At 45.0% G+C, this 20,747-nt stretch overlaps 1 protein-coding gene and 1 long non-coding RNA gene across 2 annotated transcripts in view; one reads left to right on the top strand and one right to left on the bottom strand.

Moving 5' to 3' along the window:
- The first annotated feature begins 387 nt into the window (after window positions 1–387).
- The window catches only part of epha8 (eph receptor A8), a 90,296-nt gene continuing 69,936 nt past the window's right edge, over window positions 388–20,747 (top strand). Inside the window, exon 1 of the mRNA XM_035389615.1 lies at window positions 388–820. Within this exon, the coding sequence (XP_035245506.1) occupies window positions 730–820 (91 nt within the window). The 5' untranslated portion in view covers window positions 388–729. The remainder of the gene's footprint in view (window positions 821–20,747) is intronic.
- Window positions 17,428–20,747, bottom strand: part of LOC118211986 — a 40,501-nt gene continuing 37,181 nt past the window's right edge. Inside the window, exon 3 of the long non-coding RNA XR_004762134.1 lies at window positions 17,428–17,453. This is a non-coding gene — a long non-coding RNA (uncharacterized LOC118211986). The remainder of the gene's footprint in view (window positions 17,454–20,747) is intronic.

The following is a 20,747-nucleotide window of genomic DNA, read 5'->3' as shown; positions in this document are numbered from 1 at the left end:
TTAATTGTGAATGCCGCTGTGCTCTCAAGTATTTGGCTGATTGGTGAGTCAACAACTAAGGATTGCATTGCGTATTTTTTGTATTGGCAATTATAAGAAATTACAATACATGGCAAATGAAAATGTTCTGCTTTAACCGCATATGTTCATGTGAATACAACCTCTTCACTTCTGTCAGTGCGAAATGCATACATGAAGCATACACTGTGTTATTTCAATATGTCAGTGAAAACCTTAAATCCATTCAGTCCTCCGGTGCAGGAGGAGTTAAAACGATGAGCTGTTTTTCTGGTAAAAAAGAAAAAAGAAAAAAGGTTTTTATATATACTGTATGTATAGAGAGAGGGAGAGAGTGAGGGGGAGAGATAGAGAGAGAGAGAAAGAGAGCGAGTGAAAGTGAGGGGGAGCGATCGAGAGAGGAGAGGAGAGGAGAGAAAGACAGCGAGGGAGTATTTGGTTTGTGGAAGTGCAAAGCCTTTGTTCTAATTGGTTGCTAAATTGTGACAGGCAGTTGGTCCCCTCCCCCGAGCCCCGCTTGGCTGCGTGCATGTGTCTGAGCGCTGGCAGTTTTAAGTCTGCCGAATGTGCTCGGAGTTCCTAATCGAGCTGGGGGTCTGTTTGTACACAGGGAGCGGGAGAAAGAGAGAGAGAGAGAGGGAGTGAGAGAGAGAGAGAGTGTGAGAGAGAGAGAGAGAGAGAGACCCTGCGCGCAGGGTGTATGCGGGCGCAATGGCATTGGATCTGGGGCTCCCACCTCTCCTCCTGTGGACTATTACCTTCCAGGCACTCTGCTCCCACGCCGGAGGCACCAACAACGAAGGTAAGGTCAGCCGCGCGCGGTGTGCATTATGGGATGTGCTGTGTCCGCGCTCCCGCCTCCAGCGGGGATTAGCGCTTGCCGGGGGTTACGCGTAGCCCGGACCGGCCGTCCTGGCCCTCCGCTCTGCCCCCCCAACCCCTTACTCACCCCCCACGGCTAAAGTTTGGGCCCCTGTGGGGGGGTGGGGGGCGGGGGCAGGTGCCGCGACGTGCGGCAAAGTTCCCCCGAGCAGCGGGGCGCACGCAGCCAGGGGGCCGGAAAGCGGCGCAATCTGGCGGGACGAGAGGGGGGCACGGAACAGAGCCGCGAAAGAGCGCTTCGGCACGGAATCACATGACCGCGCAATGTGTAGCCTGACAGGAGAGATGTGCGTGTGTGAGAGAAGAGAAACAGAGAAACAGAGAGAAAGGGGGGGGGGACAGTGACAGACAGAGAGAGAGAGAAAGCGACAGTTTCATAACTACTGTACTGAAAACTAACATTGATGGACGGAACGTGTTCATGTATGTGTTTCTGCACGCAAGCTTGTGGGGGTGTGTGTGCATTTCAGAGTGTGTGTGTGTTTCAGAGTGTGTGTGTGTGCGTTTCACAGTGTGTGTGTGGGTATGGTGGCATACAGATAATCATATGTGTGCAAGTTTGTTTGTGAATATGTGGGTGTGTGCGTGTGGGTATGTTGGCATGCGGATAGTCATATGTGTGTAAGTTTGTTTGTTAAGATGCGTGCGTGAGTGTGTGTGGGTGTGGGTGTGCGTGTGTGCGTGTTTATGTTAATGCATCTGCGTTTGAGCTCTGTGTGTGTATATGCGCACACACCTATGTTGCTTCATAGTGTCACATATATGATTTATCATTTTTGTGCCCTATAAGTATATAGGTCTCTGAGTCGCTGAACGTCCCCGTCTCTGATCCCCAGGGTAGCCCACAGACGCGCGGAGCACTTACCACAGTTCCCCCGCTGTTTCGTGTATGCCCATATATGTTCAGCATACGCGGTGGTGCAAAACTCTCAAAACTTATCAGACTTCAGAAAGTTGTTTACACTGCTTTTGGGATCGTAACTACGCAGCTGATTATGCTTTGAACTGCAGTCAAATTTTGACCATTTAACCAAAATTTGTTTTAAAAAAGAAAAAAAAGGTCAAAATCTCCATAAAAGGTCTAACATAGAAAAGCGTGGTATTAATAGCTCAATAGATGTCTGTGGATTCTGAAAGGCATTCCTCCCCCCCCATCCTGATTATGACACTGTGTAAGCAGAGAGAGAGACAGGAGGAAAAACATATAAATATGGATGAGTATTTGACCGTTTAATGTCTACCTGCCTCACAGTTTATTGCACAGTAAAAAAGGAGGGAAATTTTTTTTTGCGGGCTACCAACTGAGGTGAATTTTCATTAATATTGACCTTATCGCCGCTCGTTCCAGTATTATCTACCGAGCCGGGCGGCGCGGCACCAAACGGGCACGGAAAATTGAAATCATTATTTATTTATTTATTTAATATTATTCAAATTAGGCTTTTTACAAACGAAATGTCAAACGTATCATGTGTAATATTGACGGAATACAGGGCGAGGGACTCAGACTGCCACTGCAGTCTGTCTGCATCTACGCCTGCAAGCGCGCAACAATAATTTCAGCAACGTACGTGTGTGTTGTGTTTTTACTGCACTAAATCACCTAGCATTGATTAGTCTTTTTTCTATGGACACCCTGCACGGCATTCCCAGAAGGAGAAGAATAAAGCCGGACGCGTACGAGCAGTGTAGGGTAATTTACTAAATTAATTATGACACAACGCTGTGCTTTAATCTCCAGTATGCCCCGTTGCTCGTACCCAGTAGAGCACTGTAATCAGTAAACCCCGTGCTTGTGGCCAGCGACCCAACACACACAAGCCTGGCCACCCCCTGGCCATTAGTCACTTCGTTGCCAACACAACTTCTTTATGTGCTCCTCAGTTAATGAAGAGACAGATGTCCTGTTGTACATCTTTTCCGGGTTTCAAAAGTGAACCTGTGTCCTGTGATAAGTTTTTGTTTCTATTATGCTGAAGATATTTTACAGTTCAACATGATAAGGGTTCCATAAATGGGTGGCCACCAATGAGGACCTGCTTATTATTATTATTATTAGTATTATTATTATTATTATACCATTTGAGCAGTTAGGAAAACCTTTCAAAGCAAAGCATTTTAATGACATTATTTTTAAAAATGCTGTCCAGAAGAATATAGCAGTAGTGAAAAATGCAGGAGACTTTTTTTCTGGAACACATTGAACCCTACTGGGCTACTGTAGAAATTCAATTATTTACAGAAGATTAGTGCCACTGTTATTGACACTATGTCAAAGTAATGTATGTCAAGCATTCACTATGTTTAATGTAAGTATGCAACATATTTGAAACAGTCAATGTACAGTTCCGCACTGCTTCCGTACAAATATAAAACAGCTGAACTGAAGCATGGAGCATGACCATAATGTTTATATAAATCAGTAATGGCGGCTGAGACCATGACCACTGAAGAAAGATGATTCGTTTTCCAGACAGAAGCTTCAGATTATCGCGTGCCCTCACTCACGCTACCTGCGGTGTAGCCCGTAAAGGTAACGGGTAATGGGGCGGCAGTGTAGTATAATCGGTAAGGAGATGGTCTTGTAACCTGAAGGTCTCAGGTTCGATTCCCCGCTAGTACACTGCCGTCGTACCCTTGAGCAAGGTACCTAACCTGCATTGCTTCAGTATATATATCCAGCTGTATAAAATGGATGCAGTGTACATGCCATGTAAAAAGTTGTGTAAGTCGCTCTGGATAAGAGCGTCTGGCTAAATGCCTGTAATGTAATGTAATGCAATGCGGGTGTGTGATCGGATTGGTCAGCGAATGGTCCGTCTCCGTGGCGAGCGGCAGCCAGTCCTTTCCCGCCGTGCGACGGTTTGCCTCGCGGCCGAAACCCTGGCGCCGTCATCGTTCACGCTGAACCGTGTGTGCGAACGTTCAGTGCCACGGTCTTCGGTTCCCGACACAACACAACAACAATCACCGCCGCTGCTCTCTCCCACGTTAGCGTTCACCCGCGTCCCTTTTGAGCCCGTTAGTTGCTCTCTCTCACGTTAGCGTTCACCCGCGTCCCTTTTGAGCCCGTTAGCTGCTCTCCCTCACGTTAGCGTTCACCCGCATCCTATATGAGCCCGTTAGCTGCTCTCCCTCACGTTAGCGTTCACCCGCGTCCCTTTTGAGCCCGTTAGCTGCTCTCCCTCACGTTAGCGTTCACCCGCGTCCCTTTTGAGCCCGTTAGCCGCTCTCCCTCACGTTAGCGTTCACCCGCATCCTATATGAGCCCGTTAGCTGCTCTCTCCCACGTTAGCATTCACCCGCATCCTATTTGAGCCCGTTAGCTGCTCTCTCTCACGTTAGCGTTCACCCGCATCCTATTTGAGCCCGTTAGCTGCTCTCTCTCACGTTAGCGTTCACCCGCGTCACTTTTGAGCCCGTTAGCTGCTCTCTCCCACGTTAGCGTTCACCCGCGTCCCTTTTGAGCCCGTTAGCTGCTCTCTCTCACGTTAGCGCTCACCCGCGTCACTTTTGAGGCCGTTAGCTAGATGACGGTGGACAGTGCGTGCAGGTAAGAGGGCCGTCTCTGTCTCAGACATCCTCCCGTGGCATGTCAGAGTGCTCCGTGCCGCTGAGAAAGGGCTCGGTCGCGTGCCTGTTAGTTAGCGCTAGCGCACCCAGCGCTCAGCTGGAGTTCAGCACTGATGGTCACGGAATCAGAAGGACACATCAAACGATGGTGGAAATGCCAGGATGGGAGGCCATGATCGTAGTCCCTGATGGTGTGAGTCTCCAGCCCCTGGCTGCCAGGGCGAGGGTGGGCAGGCGGGCGGGCGTGGGGGAACCGGGCGGGGCATGGGATTGGGGTGACCCACCAGTGGGTAAGGCGAGGCGCGGGGTGACAAACGAACCCCTTCCAAACTCATCTTTCATCTCCTTTCTGGGACATTCAAATGGCCAAGCCACAGATTTTCCTTCGTAGGGAAAATGTAGAATGTCTAAATTTAATGCGTTAAAAATAAAAAATAAAACAGTTTCCTTTGATAATCCTGCATCTGAGGTTTTTCTGGCTCATGTGCACGCAGGCCTGTCGGATTCGGGCCCTGGATTTAATCAGACAGCAGACAAGTGAGGGAACTGCACACAGCACTGGCCCAGAGACGTGCGTAATGATGCATTTCATTTAAATGCCGTCTGACTGCAAACGGAAACACAACTAAAAACGTCCACATGAAACCTGAATATAAATACAGTATCAAACTGCACTGTCCAATACTGTCTGGAACATGTTTTTATTTTTAATACTGTACGCAAAGCTTTTTATCTATGAAATTATACTGTATTGTTTTACAAAATGGAAAACTGTACAATGTGCCATTTAACTGCAAATCATGTATATACACAATATTTATATACTCGCATATATTGGTGGTGGGTAAGGCGAGTTCCCACTCATCACTGTAAAAGCACTTTGAGCGTTCGGTATATATAAATGCAATGATTCATTCATTCATTCATTCACATACATACACACACGTGCACACGCACAGACACAGTATTACTAAGCTGTTACTTTAGTCATTTTTGGAACAAACTTATCATTACTGACAGAAAAATCAAAAGTGAAAATAGAAAAACAAGCCTGAGTTAATTCATTGACTTTCCGTGGTTATCACCTTCTCAAAATCAGCAGAGCAAATACTGCAAGACAGACCTGCTGAGAGAATGCTTCAGAGGTCTGTATTTCATTCAGGGAACAGCATACCAAAACAGTACGCTTTGTTTAATAATAGCTGAGAAATTATGAAATTACTGTATCGTACAGTTAGGGATAGGGGAAAAAATACATACGATATTTATATATTACTATATAGATTTTTTTTGTTTTAAAATATTAATATAATCTATCACTCAATTTCTCAAGTTCCCACAAAAATAAATGTGTGTCTAAAAGGCTCTTGACCATAGCTATTGACCCAAGGCATCATTTATTGTACAATCATGTTCTTTGATTTAAACTTAAATGTAATGTTAAGATCATTCCCCAAGTTATGCTTTCGCTTGATTTATAAAAATAACTTGGAGCAAAAAAAAAACCCCTATAAAACAAAAACAAAAAAAAAAGTTGGTTATGCTGGTTTAAAGTGGCATATCTGCGTCTTATGCAACGGTGGTGTATAAATCTTACACGATACAGTGAACTTGTGTGAACGTGCTTTACCATTAGCCCTTCTTGTGAATGCGGCAGGTAAACAAAGTTACATTTCAGCATTTCTTGCACTGTTCATTCCTAAAATTGCTTATCAATGAAGAGTTGCTCTTAAATTTCTAACACAGCTCATTTCTGGGGGTTCACGTTTCCTGCTCCACAGCCCTCACACGTCCAGTACCTCCGCATAACCAGCAGGTAACAAACTTAGGTCTAGTGTAAACTTTAAAGATACGATCATATCCATGTCAAAGGCATATTTCATAAATAACTACTCTAGTCATGGTTTTCTGTGTAAGCCACAATTTAAAATTTTATTGTGAATGTTTTGTAAAGGAGGCCACTGATTACTACTTTTGTAGTAATAAACAAGCAAGCCTGAGTTAATGGGACGGCAATGTAGCATAGAGGGTAAGGCACTGGGCTTGTAACCAAAAGGTCATTCTGGATAAGAGCGTCTGCTAAATGCCTGTAATGTTATGTAATGTAATGTAATGTAGTAAGTCTATTTGGCACCTTGGCGTCATCTTTCTCACCAAGGCAACTGATTTGCGCCTTCGCCCTGGCAGCCAATGGCCGGAGAATCCTGTACGATTCCGCTGTCGTTCGATGTGTCCTTCTGATTCCGTGACCATCAGCCCCCCGCCCCCCCCCGCCAGTGCTGAACTCCAGCTGTGCGCCAGGAGCGCTAACACTAGCGCTAGCTAACAGGCACGCGACCGAGCCCTTTCTCAGCGGCACGGAGCACTCTGACGTGCCACGGGAGGATGCCTGAGACAGAGACGGCCCTCTTACCTGCACGCACTGTCCACCGTCATCTAGCTAACGGGCTCAAAAGGGAAGCGGGTGAAACGGCTAACGTGAGAGACAGCAGCTAACGGGCTCAAAAGGGATGCGGGTGAACGCTAACGTGAGAGAGAGCAGCTAACGGGCTCAAAAGGCACGGGGGTGAAACGGCTAACGTGGGAGAGAGCAGCGGCGTTGACTGTGTTGTGTCGGGAACCAAAGACCATTCACACATACGGTTCAGCATGAACGATAACGGCGCCAGCATTTCCTGAGGCATTCAGGGACTGTTAACTCTACATATGTACATGCTTACGCACACGCACACACACACACACAGCACAAAGTGATAGAGTTTGAGTACTCTTGGACTCAAGTGAAAGTTAAATGAACACAGTGTATTTGCTTACTTTAATTGCCATAGTGTTTGAATATTAACGTTTCATAACACAACCAATTTTGCTCTTAATCTTATAGCAGGGATCCCCGACCAAATTACATTATGCGCATTGGGAGCGATAACATCCATACCAATAGCACTCATTCATTACCTGTCATCATCATTCAGATGACTTGTCAATGCATTGTCTTGTGGCATCGAGATATCGGAACCTTTTTCATCTGCTGGTCTGAAGTGCCTTGAACTGCTACTACTCAGTGTGTCATGGCAAATAAATTAATTGATTTTCACGCTGGCTTTGGCTGGAAGGCAGCTGTTAACCTGACTCAGACGCTGAGGGGATAGCAGGCCTCGATATGAAATAAAAAGATACAGCTCTTCTGTTCCGCCATAGGGACTAAAGCATTGCCATACAGCTACGCTTCAAAACTCGGAATCAAACGGACTTCAATACCGCGCCTTTCATCGATGGGCCCGAAGGAGCTTTTAAACAGTAATGAGGGAGTTCTGTTCCTCGACCTGCAAGCAGCACCCACCTGACAGGGTGCAGTAGCGCCTCTTACACCATCTCTACAGGCCGAGAGGCGCAGATTAAACCAGCCAAACACCCCCCAGGTGTGGAGTAGAGGGTCAGTTGGAGGGGTCGGGTTGTGGATTTGGCCGGAGCACCCAGGGGTTAACCGTTTCCGTCCTCGTGATAAGTGCCACCGGAACAGCGAATGACCGCGGTGAGTCGAGACCTGGGTTTAGCGTCTGGAGCCAAAATGGAGGGGGTTCCTTTGCGCCAGCAGTAATCCCACCCGCTCAGGAGGGCTCACAGCTCATTACTGACCAAACATGGGCCCCCCCCCCACCCGCTTGGATTCTGCCATTTGGCATGAAGACAGCAATGGGCGGTTCAGCTGATGCCTGATTGGTCCCCCTCCCTTTCAAGGGCATCAAATGGAATTTTAAAAATAGTTTTTTTTTTTAATTAAAAGGCAAAACACTGTTGGAATACTGATAAATTTCTCTTTATAAACAAATTTGATGAAGAATATGCTTTTGGAATGTTTTTATGTTTTTCTAAATTCTAAAATCAGCATTCTAGAACTCCACTGCATTCAATAACCAGCAGTGATTGTGATTGTGACATCAGCATTAGAAGGTTCAATTCTAATAACATATGTGTGATTGTAATGGGTTAAACTTCTCTGGAATGACAAGCCACAACGCAAAGAAGTGAATGCTGTTGGTGGGACAGGGGTACAGAATTGCCACAGGGTCTCAGCTTCTCTGTCTCAGCTCTCAAGTTTTATTTTCCCCCAAATGTCACCGGCATTGCGGACAAATCACTGCTATGTACTGCTATCCTATGTCAGGATTTCTGATTGCGATAAGCACTGTTAAGAAATAAAACCTGAAAACATTATGTATACATAAATTATGTCTAATAAGTTTTGCAGAGTGGTAAAAATAGGTAGAAATTTTTTTATTACATTTTATTATTTTTCCTCATAGATTCTCAAATGTTTTCTTTAATTTTACACAGCAGCAAAGCTTGTAAAGTCTATACTAGAAGCTGTTAATTACAGGGAGGCGATACAAAAATATATTCACCTACATGTTTTTGTTCTCTGCGTTCACTCCTAGTGAAAAGTAACAGCAACAAATATGCCCAGAAAACAGAGTTTGAAATAACCGTTTCACCACAAAATCTTTGCGCTTTGGTGTGTGTGGTTCATGTGATATTCAGCAGGCATTCGGTGTTAACTCGAGCGCTTTGAAAATCCATTACGTCTGTATACCAATATTTTGACATACCCTGATGCCCCCCCTACCCCCCCCCCCCACGCCTCTCAAAACCAAACAGTGAGTTTTAAAAAAAGAAGAAAAAAAAGAAAAGAAAACCTAGAGCAAATTCGCATTTTCCCCGGAGAAGGGAAATAATTCAAGTACATGATTGTATGATATTCCCGTCGTTCGTACGGGGGGAGGGGGGTGGGGGGGCGGGGGGTGGGGGGGGGGCGATGTCGGCGGTGGGGCAGGTTCGCACGGTAATTGGGCTCCGCCATCCAGAGTTCAAGGAGGGTTACGCGCAATTTCCTCCATCCCCCCCCCCTCACCTCCCCCACCGCCCCCACCACCCCCGCCCCCACTCGCTAGCTGGAGGTAAAGCCTCGCGCCCGCCGGAATTTTAGCATTTCGGCGGCCCGCGGCGCGTACAGCCAGGAGACCCCCGAGCGTCCTGCTCGCCCCCCCCCCCCCCCCCCCCCGATTCATAAAAAGCTGCTTAAAAGGCGCGCGCGGAGAACGCAGCGCGGATAACGAGCCGTTTGGAAGTGCGGCGTTTTCTGGAGCGCGTTATAAAAAACAATTTACAAAAAAGAATCGCAGCCTTTTAGGAAATCCTATTACTAATGCTGCTCACTGAGGTGCGTATCGATCGCTATTCCCCCGCTCGCAAACATTGCTCATATCATTAGAAGTTGGATAAGAGCGGCTAATAAACAAGCAAATAATGACAATTACTCGTAACAGCCTTTGGGCAATTAAATAATGTAGGAGCAATGTATTAATGTATTCTTTGTGAGGTTTCAGGCTTGCTTTGTTAACACGATGGTTTTTGCATTTTCCCAAGCAGACACACTTATGTATTGTTTCCAAATACTGGGGGGAAAAAAATGAATGTAGCTCCTGTTCACGTGTAAGTTCAAGTGTCTGATGATAGAAATTCTAGAGTTGTACTGAGATGACATGCAGAAGGGTCTTAGATTTTAAGTTGCTGGTAGGAATTCAAATAAACACTGAGAGTAACATGGAGCTAAGCAGCATGAATTGGCAACACAGGGATATAACTTCTTTAAAACATGTAGGTTTAAAAGAACAAAAATATCCTAGATAAAACTGGGATTCTTATGCTATGTAGCGGAAAACATAGGTGCTTATATCCACCGGCAGGACGAAACGGACTGTGCGTCCTGCGAAAGTGGACTCCAGGTTATAGCTAGGAAACAACACAGCCACAGTTTTAAACTAAGCCATAGTTTCAATCTTGGCCATAGTTTCAATCTTGGCCATAGTTTTAATCTCAGCCATAGTTTTAATCTGTGTTTATTGGGCCCTGCCTAAACTGAAGGAGGGTGCATTTACTGACTGATCCACTCGAGAGTCTCATCTCTGTTGTTTCATAACGTCACCAGCAATCCCAGGAAACTCATTTAAGATTGTGCTTCATCCCCTGACTACCCCGGCACGGGTTGGTTGGTTGGATGTCCAGAGAGTGTACCGTGTCACCCAAAGGTCCATTTATATGTGAAATGGCAGTCTTGTTAGCGGGGAGTTTTTTTGAGGGGGGAGTTTGGTGCAATAAATCAATGCAGGCAGCTCTAACCTTGCTCCGGAGCTGGGGTTGGATTGGGGGGGGGGGTGTGGCAGGCCGGACGGGCCCCCCCAGGGACACTCACCTGTCTGCAGTGGCAGGCGATGGGGCAGCTCCATCCACTCCCTCTGTTGGGAGATGGGGGGATGGGGGGGGAGGGGGGGAAGGGGGGGGGGGTGGGCAGGAAGTTCTAATCTAACCACAGAAGAAGAGTAACAGTTCATTATAAGGCCTGGGAGAGACCGGTCTACCCTGTCCTCCCACAGCACTGGGGATTATGTGTTTTTTTGTGTGTAAATGGCAGGGGACGTCTTCCCCTCATATTTTAAAGCACGGTTCGCCTTTAGGTCAGCTTATCCGGCTCTGCATTTTGTTTTATCGGCACAATGATTAATTTTCACTGTCACAGGTGAACACGGAGTACATTATTTTACATCATACAGCAATACTGTACGGAATAAGTATACAAGTTTGCATTTGCATAAAAACTTAAACTAGTGATAAGGAGCTCACACTAACACAATAAATGGTATGAATATAGCTACTATATATATATATGCTTGGAAAATAATAACACATAAGTTGACTTTTTTCTTTTTTTAGTTGTTGTTTCCAAAATTAACTTTGGCAAAACCTGAGGCATATTTCATTATTAGGCCTTTATCATTTTGCACCAGAAAATATATGAAAATAGTACTGCAGACTAATTTCAGTCAATGTTTTTCCCCTTAATTTGTTTAGCTTTTTCCTGGAAGGCAATATGCTTTCTTATTTTTCCAGTTGGTTTTGTGTTCTTATACGTAATGTTCTTCCTTTTAACAGATCCAGTGGGAAAGAAATATGTGAAAATTAGAATAGCCTAAAAACCCTATAAGGAACCATCGCATTTCTCTACTGCCCAACAGGAGCGTATGGCTTCTGTGTACTAAATCACGGTGCTTCAAATGTGCGAAGAGAAAAACACTTAAAACTTTGCTCTGGCGTTACACTCTGCGTAGCTTCTAACAACTTACAATGCATATGTAAATCACACATCAGCATGACATAATGACTACATAACACATTCGCAAAGTGTTTATAATGCATAATACCTCATGTTACATACCTATCGTCGGTTATGCAGACGCTGAATACAGTCGATAATGTCACATGACAGTGTAGCTAAGGCAAATGAAGCATGTGGCAGCATCATACTGTAAACATTCATGAACTCCTTTCCTAAGGCCACGCGCTTCGTTAAAGCCGCTGCTCAGCCGCTGTTTATTTTTCATCTCACACACGCTATTGTATCGGAGGCAGGAGGTGCGGTGGGGCCTCACCGGTCGTCACGGAAACAATGAGATTTGATTCGCCTGCCGGGCTAAAAGACCGAGGTCCGCGGCCCAGGCAAAGCTAATCGCAGCCTCGTCGCTTCTCCGGGGGATGACATCACGTTCCGTAGCGGAACGTTCACATGCTAACTCGGTGTCCCTAAAAGCCTTGCTGCTGCGTTCCCCCCCCCTGCCCCACCCCCCCCCCCCCCAATTCCCACGGCAACCTCAAGCTGACTGACGGACATTATTCACGTTATCGGAGTCACAGGCAGTGCCGTAACAGAGGTAGGTCTTTCAAACGCTTTCCCCCCCCGCCGTAGCACAAAAGAGAGAGAAAGATTAGCCCCCTCTGAACTGAGCAGATCCAAGTCCCCCCCCCCCCCCACACAGTCAGAGGGAAAAGTCTGTAGCGGATATTCTCGTGCTAACTCACGTCCGTCACACTATCAGCGGGATTCAATCAAACACATTTTGTCTGCTTGAGAGCCCCCGCAATTCAATCAAACCAAAACAAACTTCCCAGATTAATCTGGTGCCACTTCTCCGTTTGCCCTGCTTTCCTCACCAGTGACAGAAGTGACAGGTTCCAGCCAATGAAAATTAGTTTTATGGAGTGATTGACACCTGGGGTTGCAATCGATTTTTTAGACACTATTAAAGGTTTTTACCTTTTTGTGCCTAATGCATCTGTTTGGGTCACACATTTCTAGCATACTAAACTCACTTCACTGCTTATATCTTCATAGCACAGCTTTAGGAAGATGATTTAGGAAGAAGATTTATATTTTAAATAAAAAGTAAAGTGGTTCATTAATTAAGCAATTATAACAAACTTATAACACAAATACATGTGTACTCACAGTATATAACACAAATCTGTCCTTCACCAAAAGTGCCAAAGCATTTGGGACAACTACTTGTATGTCCATTATGAATGTCAGGCTGATGTTTAAATCTACCACCCTCTAAAGACACTACGGTTTCCATTTGGTTTCCATTGTTACTACCTGCGCAGTTTATAAAAATGGTTTTAATTACCCCTGAAACTATACTGCAATGCTACCTGAGTTAACCAGGCATGAGCCACAGTACTTGTATGTACGACATCCTCTAAATGTTCACCTAATTACAGCAATCATTATTCAGCACATCAGAATACAGGCTGCCACCCAAAGGTATTAACCGGGGTGGCATTCTCAAACCTAATTTAATTTTAATGTTCTCCTCTTAGCAGTTGAAATAGCTTTCACTCTGAACACCGCATTCACTTCCTGTCAACCGATCGATGTTTGTGTCCCAACCGGTCCTTCATAAATAATGTTCTTCGTGTCCCAGATGCTAGAGAATAAAGTGGGGGAAATGACTATACATTATTTAAATGTTTCACTTCTAAAATTTTGTATAAATTAAGTAATATCTATGCACTGAATAATTCTTAAACTTCTTTCTTTGATAATCATATTCGCTTCATTAAAGCGACAGCGAGCCCCATTTCAACCCTTATCCTCCAGACATCACTGCCGGCACTTTAATATCAACGATTATTAGATAAACAGCACAGGTTTGCAACAAACAATATATCACTGCCAGCACAGGTCAGTATTATTACGTAGGTAAAGCCAACGTCAAAGTGTGAATGCACCAACAACACACCATTTGGAGACAGACATTTTTTTAAAATCATTTAAAAACCATTTAAAATACATCCACATACAAATTATAATACTTTTTAAAATGTAAAATATTGTTGGGAAACATTTTAAGGAGGCCAATGCATATGTGGTTTAAGTACGGCAGTTGCCTTTGCAACAGCTAGATTAATCCATTTCATCTTCACGAAGACTGATTATCGGTCGCAATAAAACAGTTATAACTGTCTTATAAAGCGCTAATTAAGCTGCTAAAAATGGCATTACATACACAGTGCCTCTAGCAACAATGCCATGTGACATTGTTGGCTAGATTCATTGCCTTGCCTGTACATCACGTTATGGCACTCCGTAACGGACGGAGTGTAGCACAGTGGGTAGGGAACTGGGCTTGTAACCGAAAGGTCGCAGGTTCGACTCCCGGGTAAGGACACTGCCGTTGTACCCTTGAGCAAGGTACTTAACCGGAATTGCTTCAGTATATATCCAGCTGTATAAATGGATACAATGTAAAATGCTACGTAAAAAAGTTGTGTAAGTCGCTCTGGATAAGAGCGTCTGCTAAATGCTTGTAATGTAATGTAAGGCATTTAGCTTTATGAAATACAGCTTCATGCATGCTGTATGCAGTAGTTAGGTCTTGCGGATGTATGATTTAGATATGTTTAATGCAGGTTTTATGCAGTGAACTTAATTCTCTCTGAAATTTAAAAAAAAAAAAAAAAAAACATTTTATTGAACCATGATATTCAAAATGTCTCATCCAAATCTGATACCAAGAAATTAATAAATTGTCTGTGTCAGTCAGTTGCAGATGGTGAGCACTCTCACTGAGCTAGTAATTCTTCCATCCTTGCCACACAAATACACGCCACGTTGAATGCAATTACTCTCTTCACTCCTTTGAGTCTGCGTTGTTATACTTACAATATTTATCATGCCCTGGTTCTTCGAATGAGAGAGTCCTCATTAGGTCTTTTGGGGGAGAACCATTTTTTTCAGACAATTCCCTACTTCCCCCATTTTGTACTACAGGGCTATTATAGTGTAATTCTGCCTGGTTAGTACAGCCTGCTTTGGTACTACAGTGCTATTACAGTGTAATGCAGAATGGTTAGTACAGCCTGCTTTGGTACTACAGAGCTATTGGCCTGACCCCTAGGGCAGGCAGCGTGTCTGCTCCCTTCCCCCTGTAGCGGGACAGGATAAGATTAATCACACCCCTCTGCCCCCAATGACAGGAACTGCCCCAATCTGACGCTTCGCTCGCCGGACAGCGCTGGCCATGTCTGAATGGCAAAGCTACACACATCGCCGACTTTGCTGTTCCTAGTACATCACTCGCCCTGGATCCGACCCACGCTCGTGCTTCATTTTGACATGGATATAAGTGCAAAGTTCAGCCAGGTCAGAAACCGCTGTATTTTAAGCCAAACTTTAGGTCAGATGCTGTTTGAATCCTGGCTTCATTTTCAGGTATAAAAAAAAAGCCTAACAGCGAAAAGCAGTTTTTTGGTTCGTTTGAATCTGGAACTTTGAGTCTATTATACAGGGTAAAGTAAGCCTCCCTGACAGAGTGGACGCATCGCTCCAATTTAACCGTTAATGTTATTCTTCCACAGCAGCAGGGTCTCCTCATTTAGACAAACACTGTGGCAATCAAATAACTCCCAAATGCTTCACAAAGGAGCGCTTCCAAGTAAGCGCTGAATATGCGTCTCCGGAGTTTCCCCGCGATGTCACCCGAGCTCTCGCCGACTCCGGCTGCTTACGGTTCGAGGCACGCCGCATCTCGGGGTTCTGGCGGTGAAATAACGTGTTTTACGCTCGGTAATCTGCAGATAAATCACGGCCGTGTAATACAATGAAGAGTGGAGGTAAAGGTAGGGAGAGGGTAGTGCAGGCGGAGGACACGCCTCATGGATTATAAACACGTTTTTATGTGGCGATATTAATGTTCCAAACGCGCCGCTCGTTCATTTTAAAGACACAAAAGCGATTTATAATGCATGGGCCGTGGATTCGCTTAGAGCAGGGGGGGGCGGGGGGGGGGGGTGTCGGGGGGGTGGGGGAGGAGGAGCGAATATGAATCTGAAAAATAAATAAATAAATAAATCTTCATATAGTCTGTTACACATTATTACATCAGCAGAGGTGCCCAGTGCTTTCGGTTGTGGCGCACGCCATTCGAGAAATTGCAAAAAAATCACACTCTGGTGATTTATTAGCAACGAAACTTAACCCATGGGCTTAAAACCCAGCTTTCCAAGCCGTTCTCAGTCGACTTAACACAACAACAACAACAACAACAACAAAAAATTTCATTAAAAATCGCTGTCATTTTCATCTGGAGTTTTATAACGACGTAGCTGAATATTTTATAACGTGTCATTTGCAAATATCAGTGCTTCCTGTAGTTGAAACTGATAATACACAAACCTCCGCTTGAGCCATCATGTAATTTATTTTTTCATGCCGGTAGTGATTCATCCAGTGGCACATGTCGTTGTCGAAAATTGAAAAACCACACTTTAAAGATTTATTAGCAGCATAAAATAATGTAACCAGCAGATTTGAAATTGAAATTCCTCGCCGTACACAGTTGACTCAACACACTGATAACAAGCTGGAGCGAGCTGTGCGTTTTACATCCAAATTTAGCCCAAAAAAATAAACACTTTGAATTTGAAACCGAAACAAGCAAATTCTTAGCAAAAAGCATCTCCAGTGGCAGAGATCAAACCCCAAAGAGTGTTTAGTATGACATACTGTACAAATAATTTTTAATTATGCCATGCGCTATTAAATAGGCCACTCAAATTAAACATTTTCATTGGGGGGTCATTTTTTAAATACACGTTTCAAGTAATTTTAAAAAATTGAAATTCATTTTAAGCCCCAATATAATGTATTCAATGGTGATCTGATGAGAATCTCAAAAAAAAAAATTTAATTGGTAAAAAGTACTCATAGCACTGGAATAGTGTATGAAAGGTTCTCTTTAAAGTTCCATATTCTGGAAGTCATGGTGTGAGGTTGTTTTCTGCATTTCACACTCAGGTGTGAGAGCTGGGTGTCAGTCCACATCTGCAGAGCGCTATTGTTCAGTGCGCCGTTTGTCTGTCTGTGTGTAACCAGACACAACAAGCAACATGTCAGAACTTCCTTGTCGCAAACGCAGTGGCTGATGGGATACATCATTCCGTGTCTTCAGCGTCTGCGCCTTTTGTCTTATTTATTTCTGGCGAGCGGCAGCCCCGCCCAAAACACCTCATCCACTGACACAGTTCAGCGCCTGCCCTGATTGCTGGCGGAGCACTGAATCCGTTGGAACACAACATCAAAATTAACTTATCGTGGTTCGTCTCGACAATCTATTATCAGCAAACCCAGGGCTGTGTTATGACATGTTGGAGCTCCGAGATTAATTCGGAGTTGTGCTGTAATAGAAAACTCATAATAAAAGGGGCTTGTAAGTGTCATTCCTGCGCGACAGTAAACAGTGACCCCCCAGCAGCGGCGACAATAAGAAAATGTGCACGCCCGTTATTTTTCATTCCGCAAATGAGCGGGAAGGTGTGTTTACATTTCATCTGAGAATAGCTCTACAGGTACAGACTGAAAGGCACTGAGCAGGGCCTGGGCAAACAAAAAAAGGAATATTTTTAAGGAACTTTGTTTAAAATGATCAATTTCGTGAATTATATTTAAAAAATGAACAAATACCTAGAAGCACAAATTATTACAGGATGTCCTCTAATACATCTGCCACTAGGGACTTAACAGAAAGAAAAAAAAAAACCTTTCTGTTATCTTCACACGTTTGTCCCCTCCTCTCCATTTACGACCCGGCCTGTAATATGATAAATGCAGAGGAGAAACACTCAGCTGAAGGGTCCGCTTTTGTCTAAATGGCTGCTCTGTGGGCAAGGTGAGTTTCTGTCATCAGCTGTTGGCTGCGAAGTCACTTCCATTCAAAGCGCTGGGTTGCTAAGATAAAGCCCTGTGGCTTGCATAGTACTACACCAGTGTGGGTACTACAGAGAGCGGTGCTTTGGTCTAAAGCTCCTAACGCCGTATCAGTACGATCTGCAGAGCGGAGCCTGTGGTGTCGGCTTCCTTCCAGCTTTTTTTTTCCTCCGCTTGCTTTAGAAAAGTCGCCAACTGCATAATTTTTTGAAAATCTTTTTTTTGTGCGAATACGTTTGTGAAGAGGGCCGGTTTTGAAATTATCTGCTTCCCCAGCTCCCACCTCTCGCTGTCCCTCGCGGCGCCAGGCGCCCGTTGGCATGCCAACTCCACCCCCCAGAACCCCCCTCTCCCCCCAAACCCCTCTTTTGTTTGATGATGGAAAACCGGCGATGTGTTAGCGGGTCCCGCCGCGTGCCTGCTCGGGTCAGGTCGCTGGATCCTCCACTCCTGACTTCGGGAGCTGCTATCCCACCCCACCCACCCCACCACCCCGTCTATAAATAGACCCACATTCCTCAACACAAATGTGGTTTGTAGGGAAATTTTTTATTTTTTAAAAAACCATGGGGTCTCTCTGGGGTCCCACTGGGGTCCCTCTGGGGTCCCATTGGTCTCCCTCTCTGAGGCAGTCCGCCCGGCTTCGGCCCGTTTCCCCCCGGGGGGAGACACCCCCACAGCTCACTCCCCAGACAAAATTACCGGCCCCCTGACGAAGAATCCGAGCCGATACCTGAGTTGGGGTAAACTGAGCGTGCTCAGAACGCTCGCGCTCCTGCAGACCAACAGAGCCCTTAGAATGCGCTCCCAGAGGTCCTGCAGATGATATCCGGCATCCTTGTAATGGTCGCACCTTCACATTACGGTTCAATTGTTGGGGGGAAATGTCCGGGATTCGCTCTACGTCTCTCCTTATCTTTGACATGCAAATAATTGCAAGTGTTTGTCGTCCCCTGCCCGCTCAGAGCAGGCGAACTAGGCACACGCTCTTGCGTTGTTTAAAAAAAAAACAAAAAAAAAAAACAACATTTTTTATAAATAAAAAAAACTCCTTTACATACAGATTAAAATTCTTTGAGTGTAAAAGTTGTGGACACACAATATCATTAAAAAAGATAAATTGCCTTGTGGTGAAATTTAAAAGCATGTGCCTCGGAGAAATGGCAGACAGGTAGAGGCAAGTGTGGTATTAAAACGAAACGTCGGCTGCGTCAGACCATTATAACGATGTTGATTTGTTTGGCTGCGATTATTTTCCCCCCGTTTCTGTTTCTCCACGCTGTGCTCTTTCCATCACTCCAGTTTAAATATGAATCTCCGTTGGTTCTGGAAACGCGTCGGGAGGTGAATGAAAAGTTATTAAGCAGCAGCAGAAATTATTACTGCGCTGTTTCTTGTCATTATCGGCACTCATCTTGCGTCTCAAAGCTGGTTGTAGAGATATTGGTCTAAAAAAGTATCACGCGCAGTGGTTAAATATTAAGCCTCCTTCCAGTCGGATACACAGTTTTATTAAAATGGATGGATAATACGGAAATATGAAACTCGCAGGCTAGGTCGTGTCTGTTCTTGCGTAGCCTTTTCACAAAGGCGTCGTATCAGGTTGATACGAAGTTGATCTTCTGCGTTTGCGATGTCCATAACTTACGGAAGGCACTGAAAAGTAAAAATGCTGCATCAACGCACGTAAATATAAGATAAATGTAAGAACAATGTGTAAATTGACACTTTCACACATTTCTAAAATGAAAACAATATGAATAGCTCAGCATACGACGCTGCTATTGATATGGTTTATTCCACAGCACATTTTGACAGGTACTGCAAATGCGGTCCTCACCTTGAACATCACAAAAGTGCATACACTGAAGGTTTAGTTTTCTAATGCTGCGTATGTAAGCATGAAATGTCTGTAGCATAGCACACCGTGTGGCCTACATGCACATTCGGCTTGGAATCAAGCGGTACACAGCACTCTTCATCCTGACGCAGAATCATCCACAAGCCAATCGCAGGGTGACCTATATCTATAAAAATACTGTAAAGTAAAAATAAAAAAAAATTAAAAATAAACTACTTCACACATTCATAGAAAGGAGAGATTGCGTGATTATGCGAAAGCAGTTCCTGGTGTCTGCAGTGTGAAACACATTGGTGCCCACGGGCACCCTCCTGAACAGGACAGCCAGCCTATGCCCGGGACATTACCTACAGTCCATCTCTTTTTAATGCTCATTATGAAGCCGAGAGGCAGGGGCAGCTAATTAGTCTCTGGCATGACTGAGCCATGAGCTGCAGCCATGATTATAAGAGCAAGAGCTGTAACCACCGTAATCACATGGGGCTGGAAAAATGGTCATATATATCCTCTGAAAATCCCCCCCCCCCCCTCCCTCCCCCCCACCCCCGCCCCTCCCTCAGAACCAAGCGCGAGCTACCGAGAGAAGGGAACATAACAGCACTTCTGTGTGAACACAGCAGGTGAGAGCGAGAGCACATTAATGCAAGACAGGATGAAGGCCTGTGGTATCAGGCTTCCCCAAATATGCTGTGACTTCCCAAACACTGCTGGGAACCACCCCTCGTGTGACAGATTATAGATTACTCCATCACTTGTTTTTTTTTGTTTTTTTTACAGAAATCATTGTTTTTGATTACTTATGCAAGGAAAGGTTGTCTGACTACTTTTTAGGGGGTGGGGGGGGGGGGGAAACAAGAAATGGCACAGAGACACGAGTGTGAGGGAATTCTGGGCACATCCAAACGCCGAACTCCCCGCAGAATGCCTCTGTTGTGTGAGGGCCTTTCATCCACGCATCTGTGCGGCTTCTCTCTCCTCTCTGAAAACCGCACATTTCAAACCAACGCCCAGGATGTGTGTGTGTGTGCGTGTGCATGTGTGTGAGAGTGTGTGTGTGCGTGAGTGTGTGTTTGTGCATTGTGTGTTTGTGTGTGTATTATGTGTGTGTGTGTGCGTTTGTGTGTGTATTATGTGCGTGTGCTTGTGTGAGCATGTGTGTGTCTGTGCGTGTGTGTCTGTGTATGTGTGTGTTTGTGCATTGTGTGTATGTATGCGTGTGTGTGCGCGTGTGTGCAGCATGTGAGTGTGTGTGCATGTGTGTGTCTGTGCGTGCCTGCGCACATGCACATGTATGTATTTGCGAGCTGAGGGAACAAG

The sequence above is a fragment of the Anguilla anguilla genome, chromosome 13, assembly GCF_013347855.1.
Source record: "Anguilla anguilla isolate fAngAng1 chromosome 13, fAngAng1.pri, whole genome shotgun sequence".
Taxonomy (NCBI): domain Eukaryota; kingdom Metazoa; phylum Chordata; class Actinopteri; order Anguilliformes; family Anguillidae; genus Anguilla; species Anguilla anguilla.
Note: the sequence above shows the minus strand (reverse complement) of the source record. Positions and strands in the feature narration are given on the sequence as shown.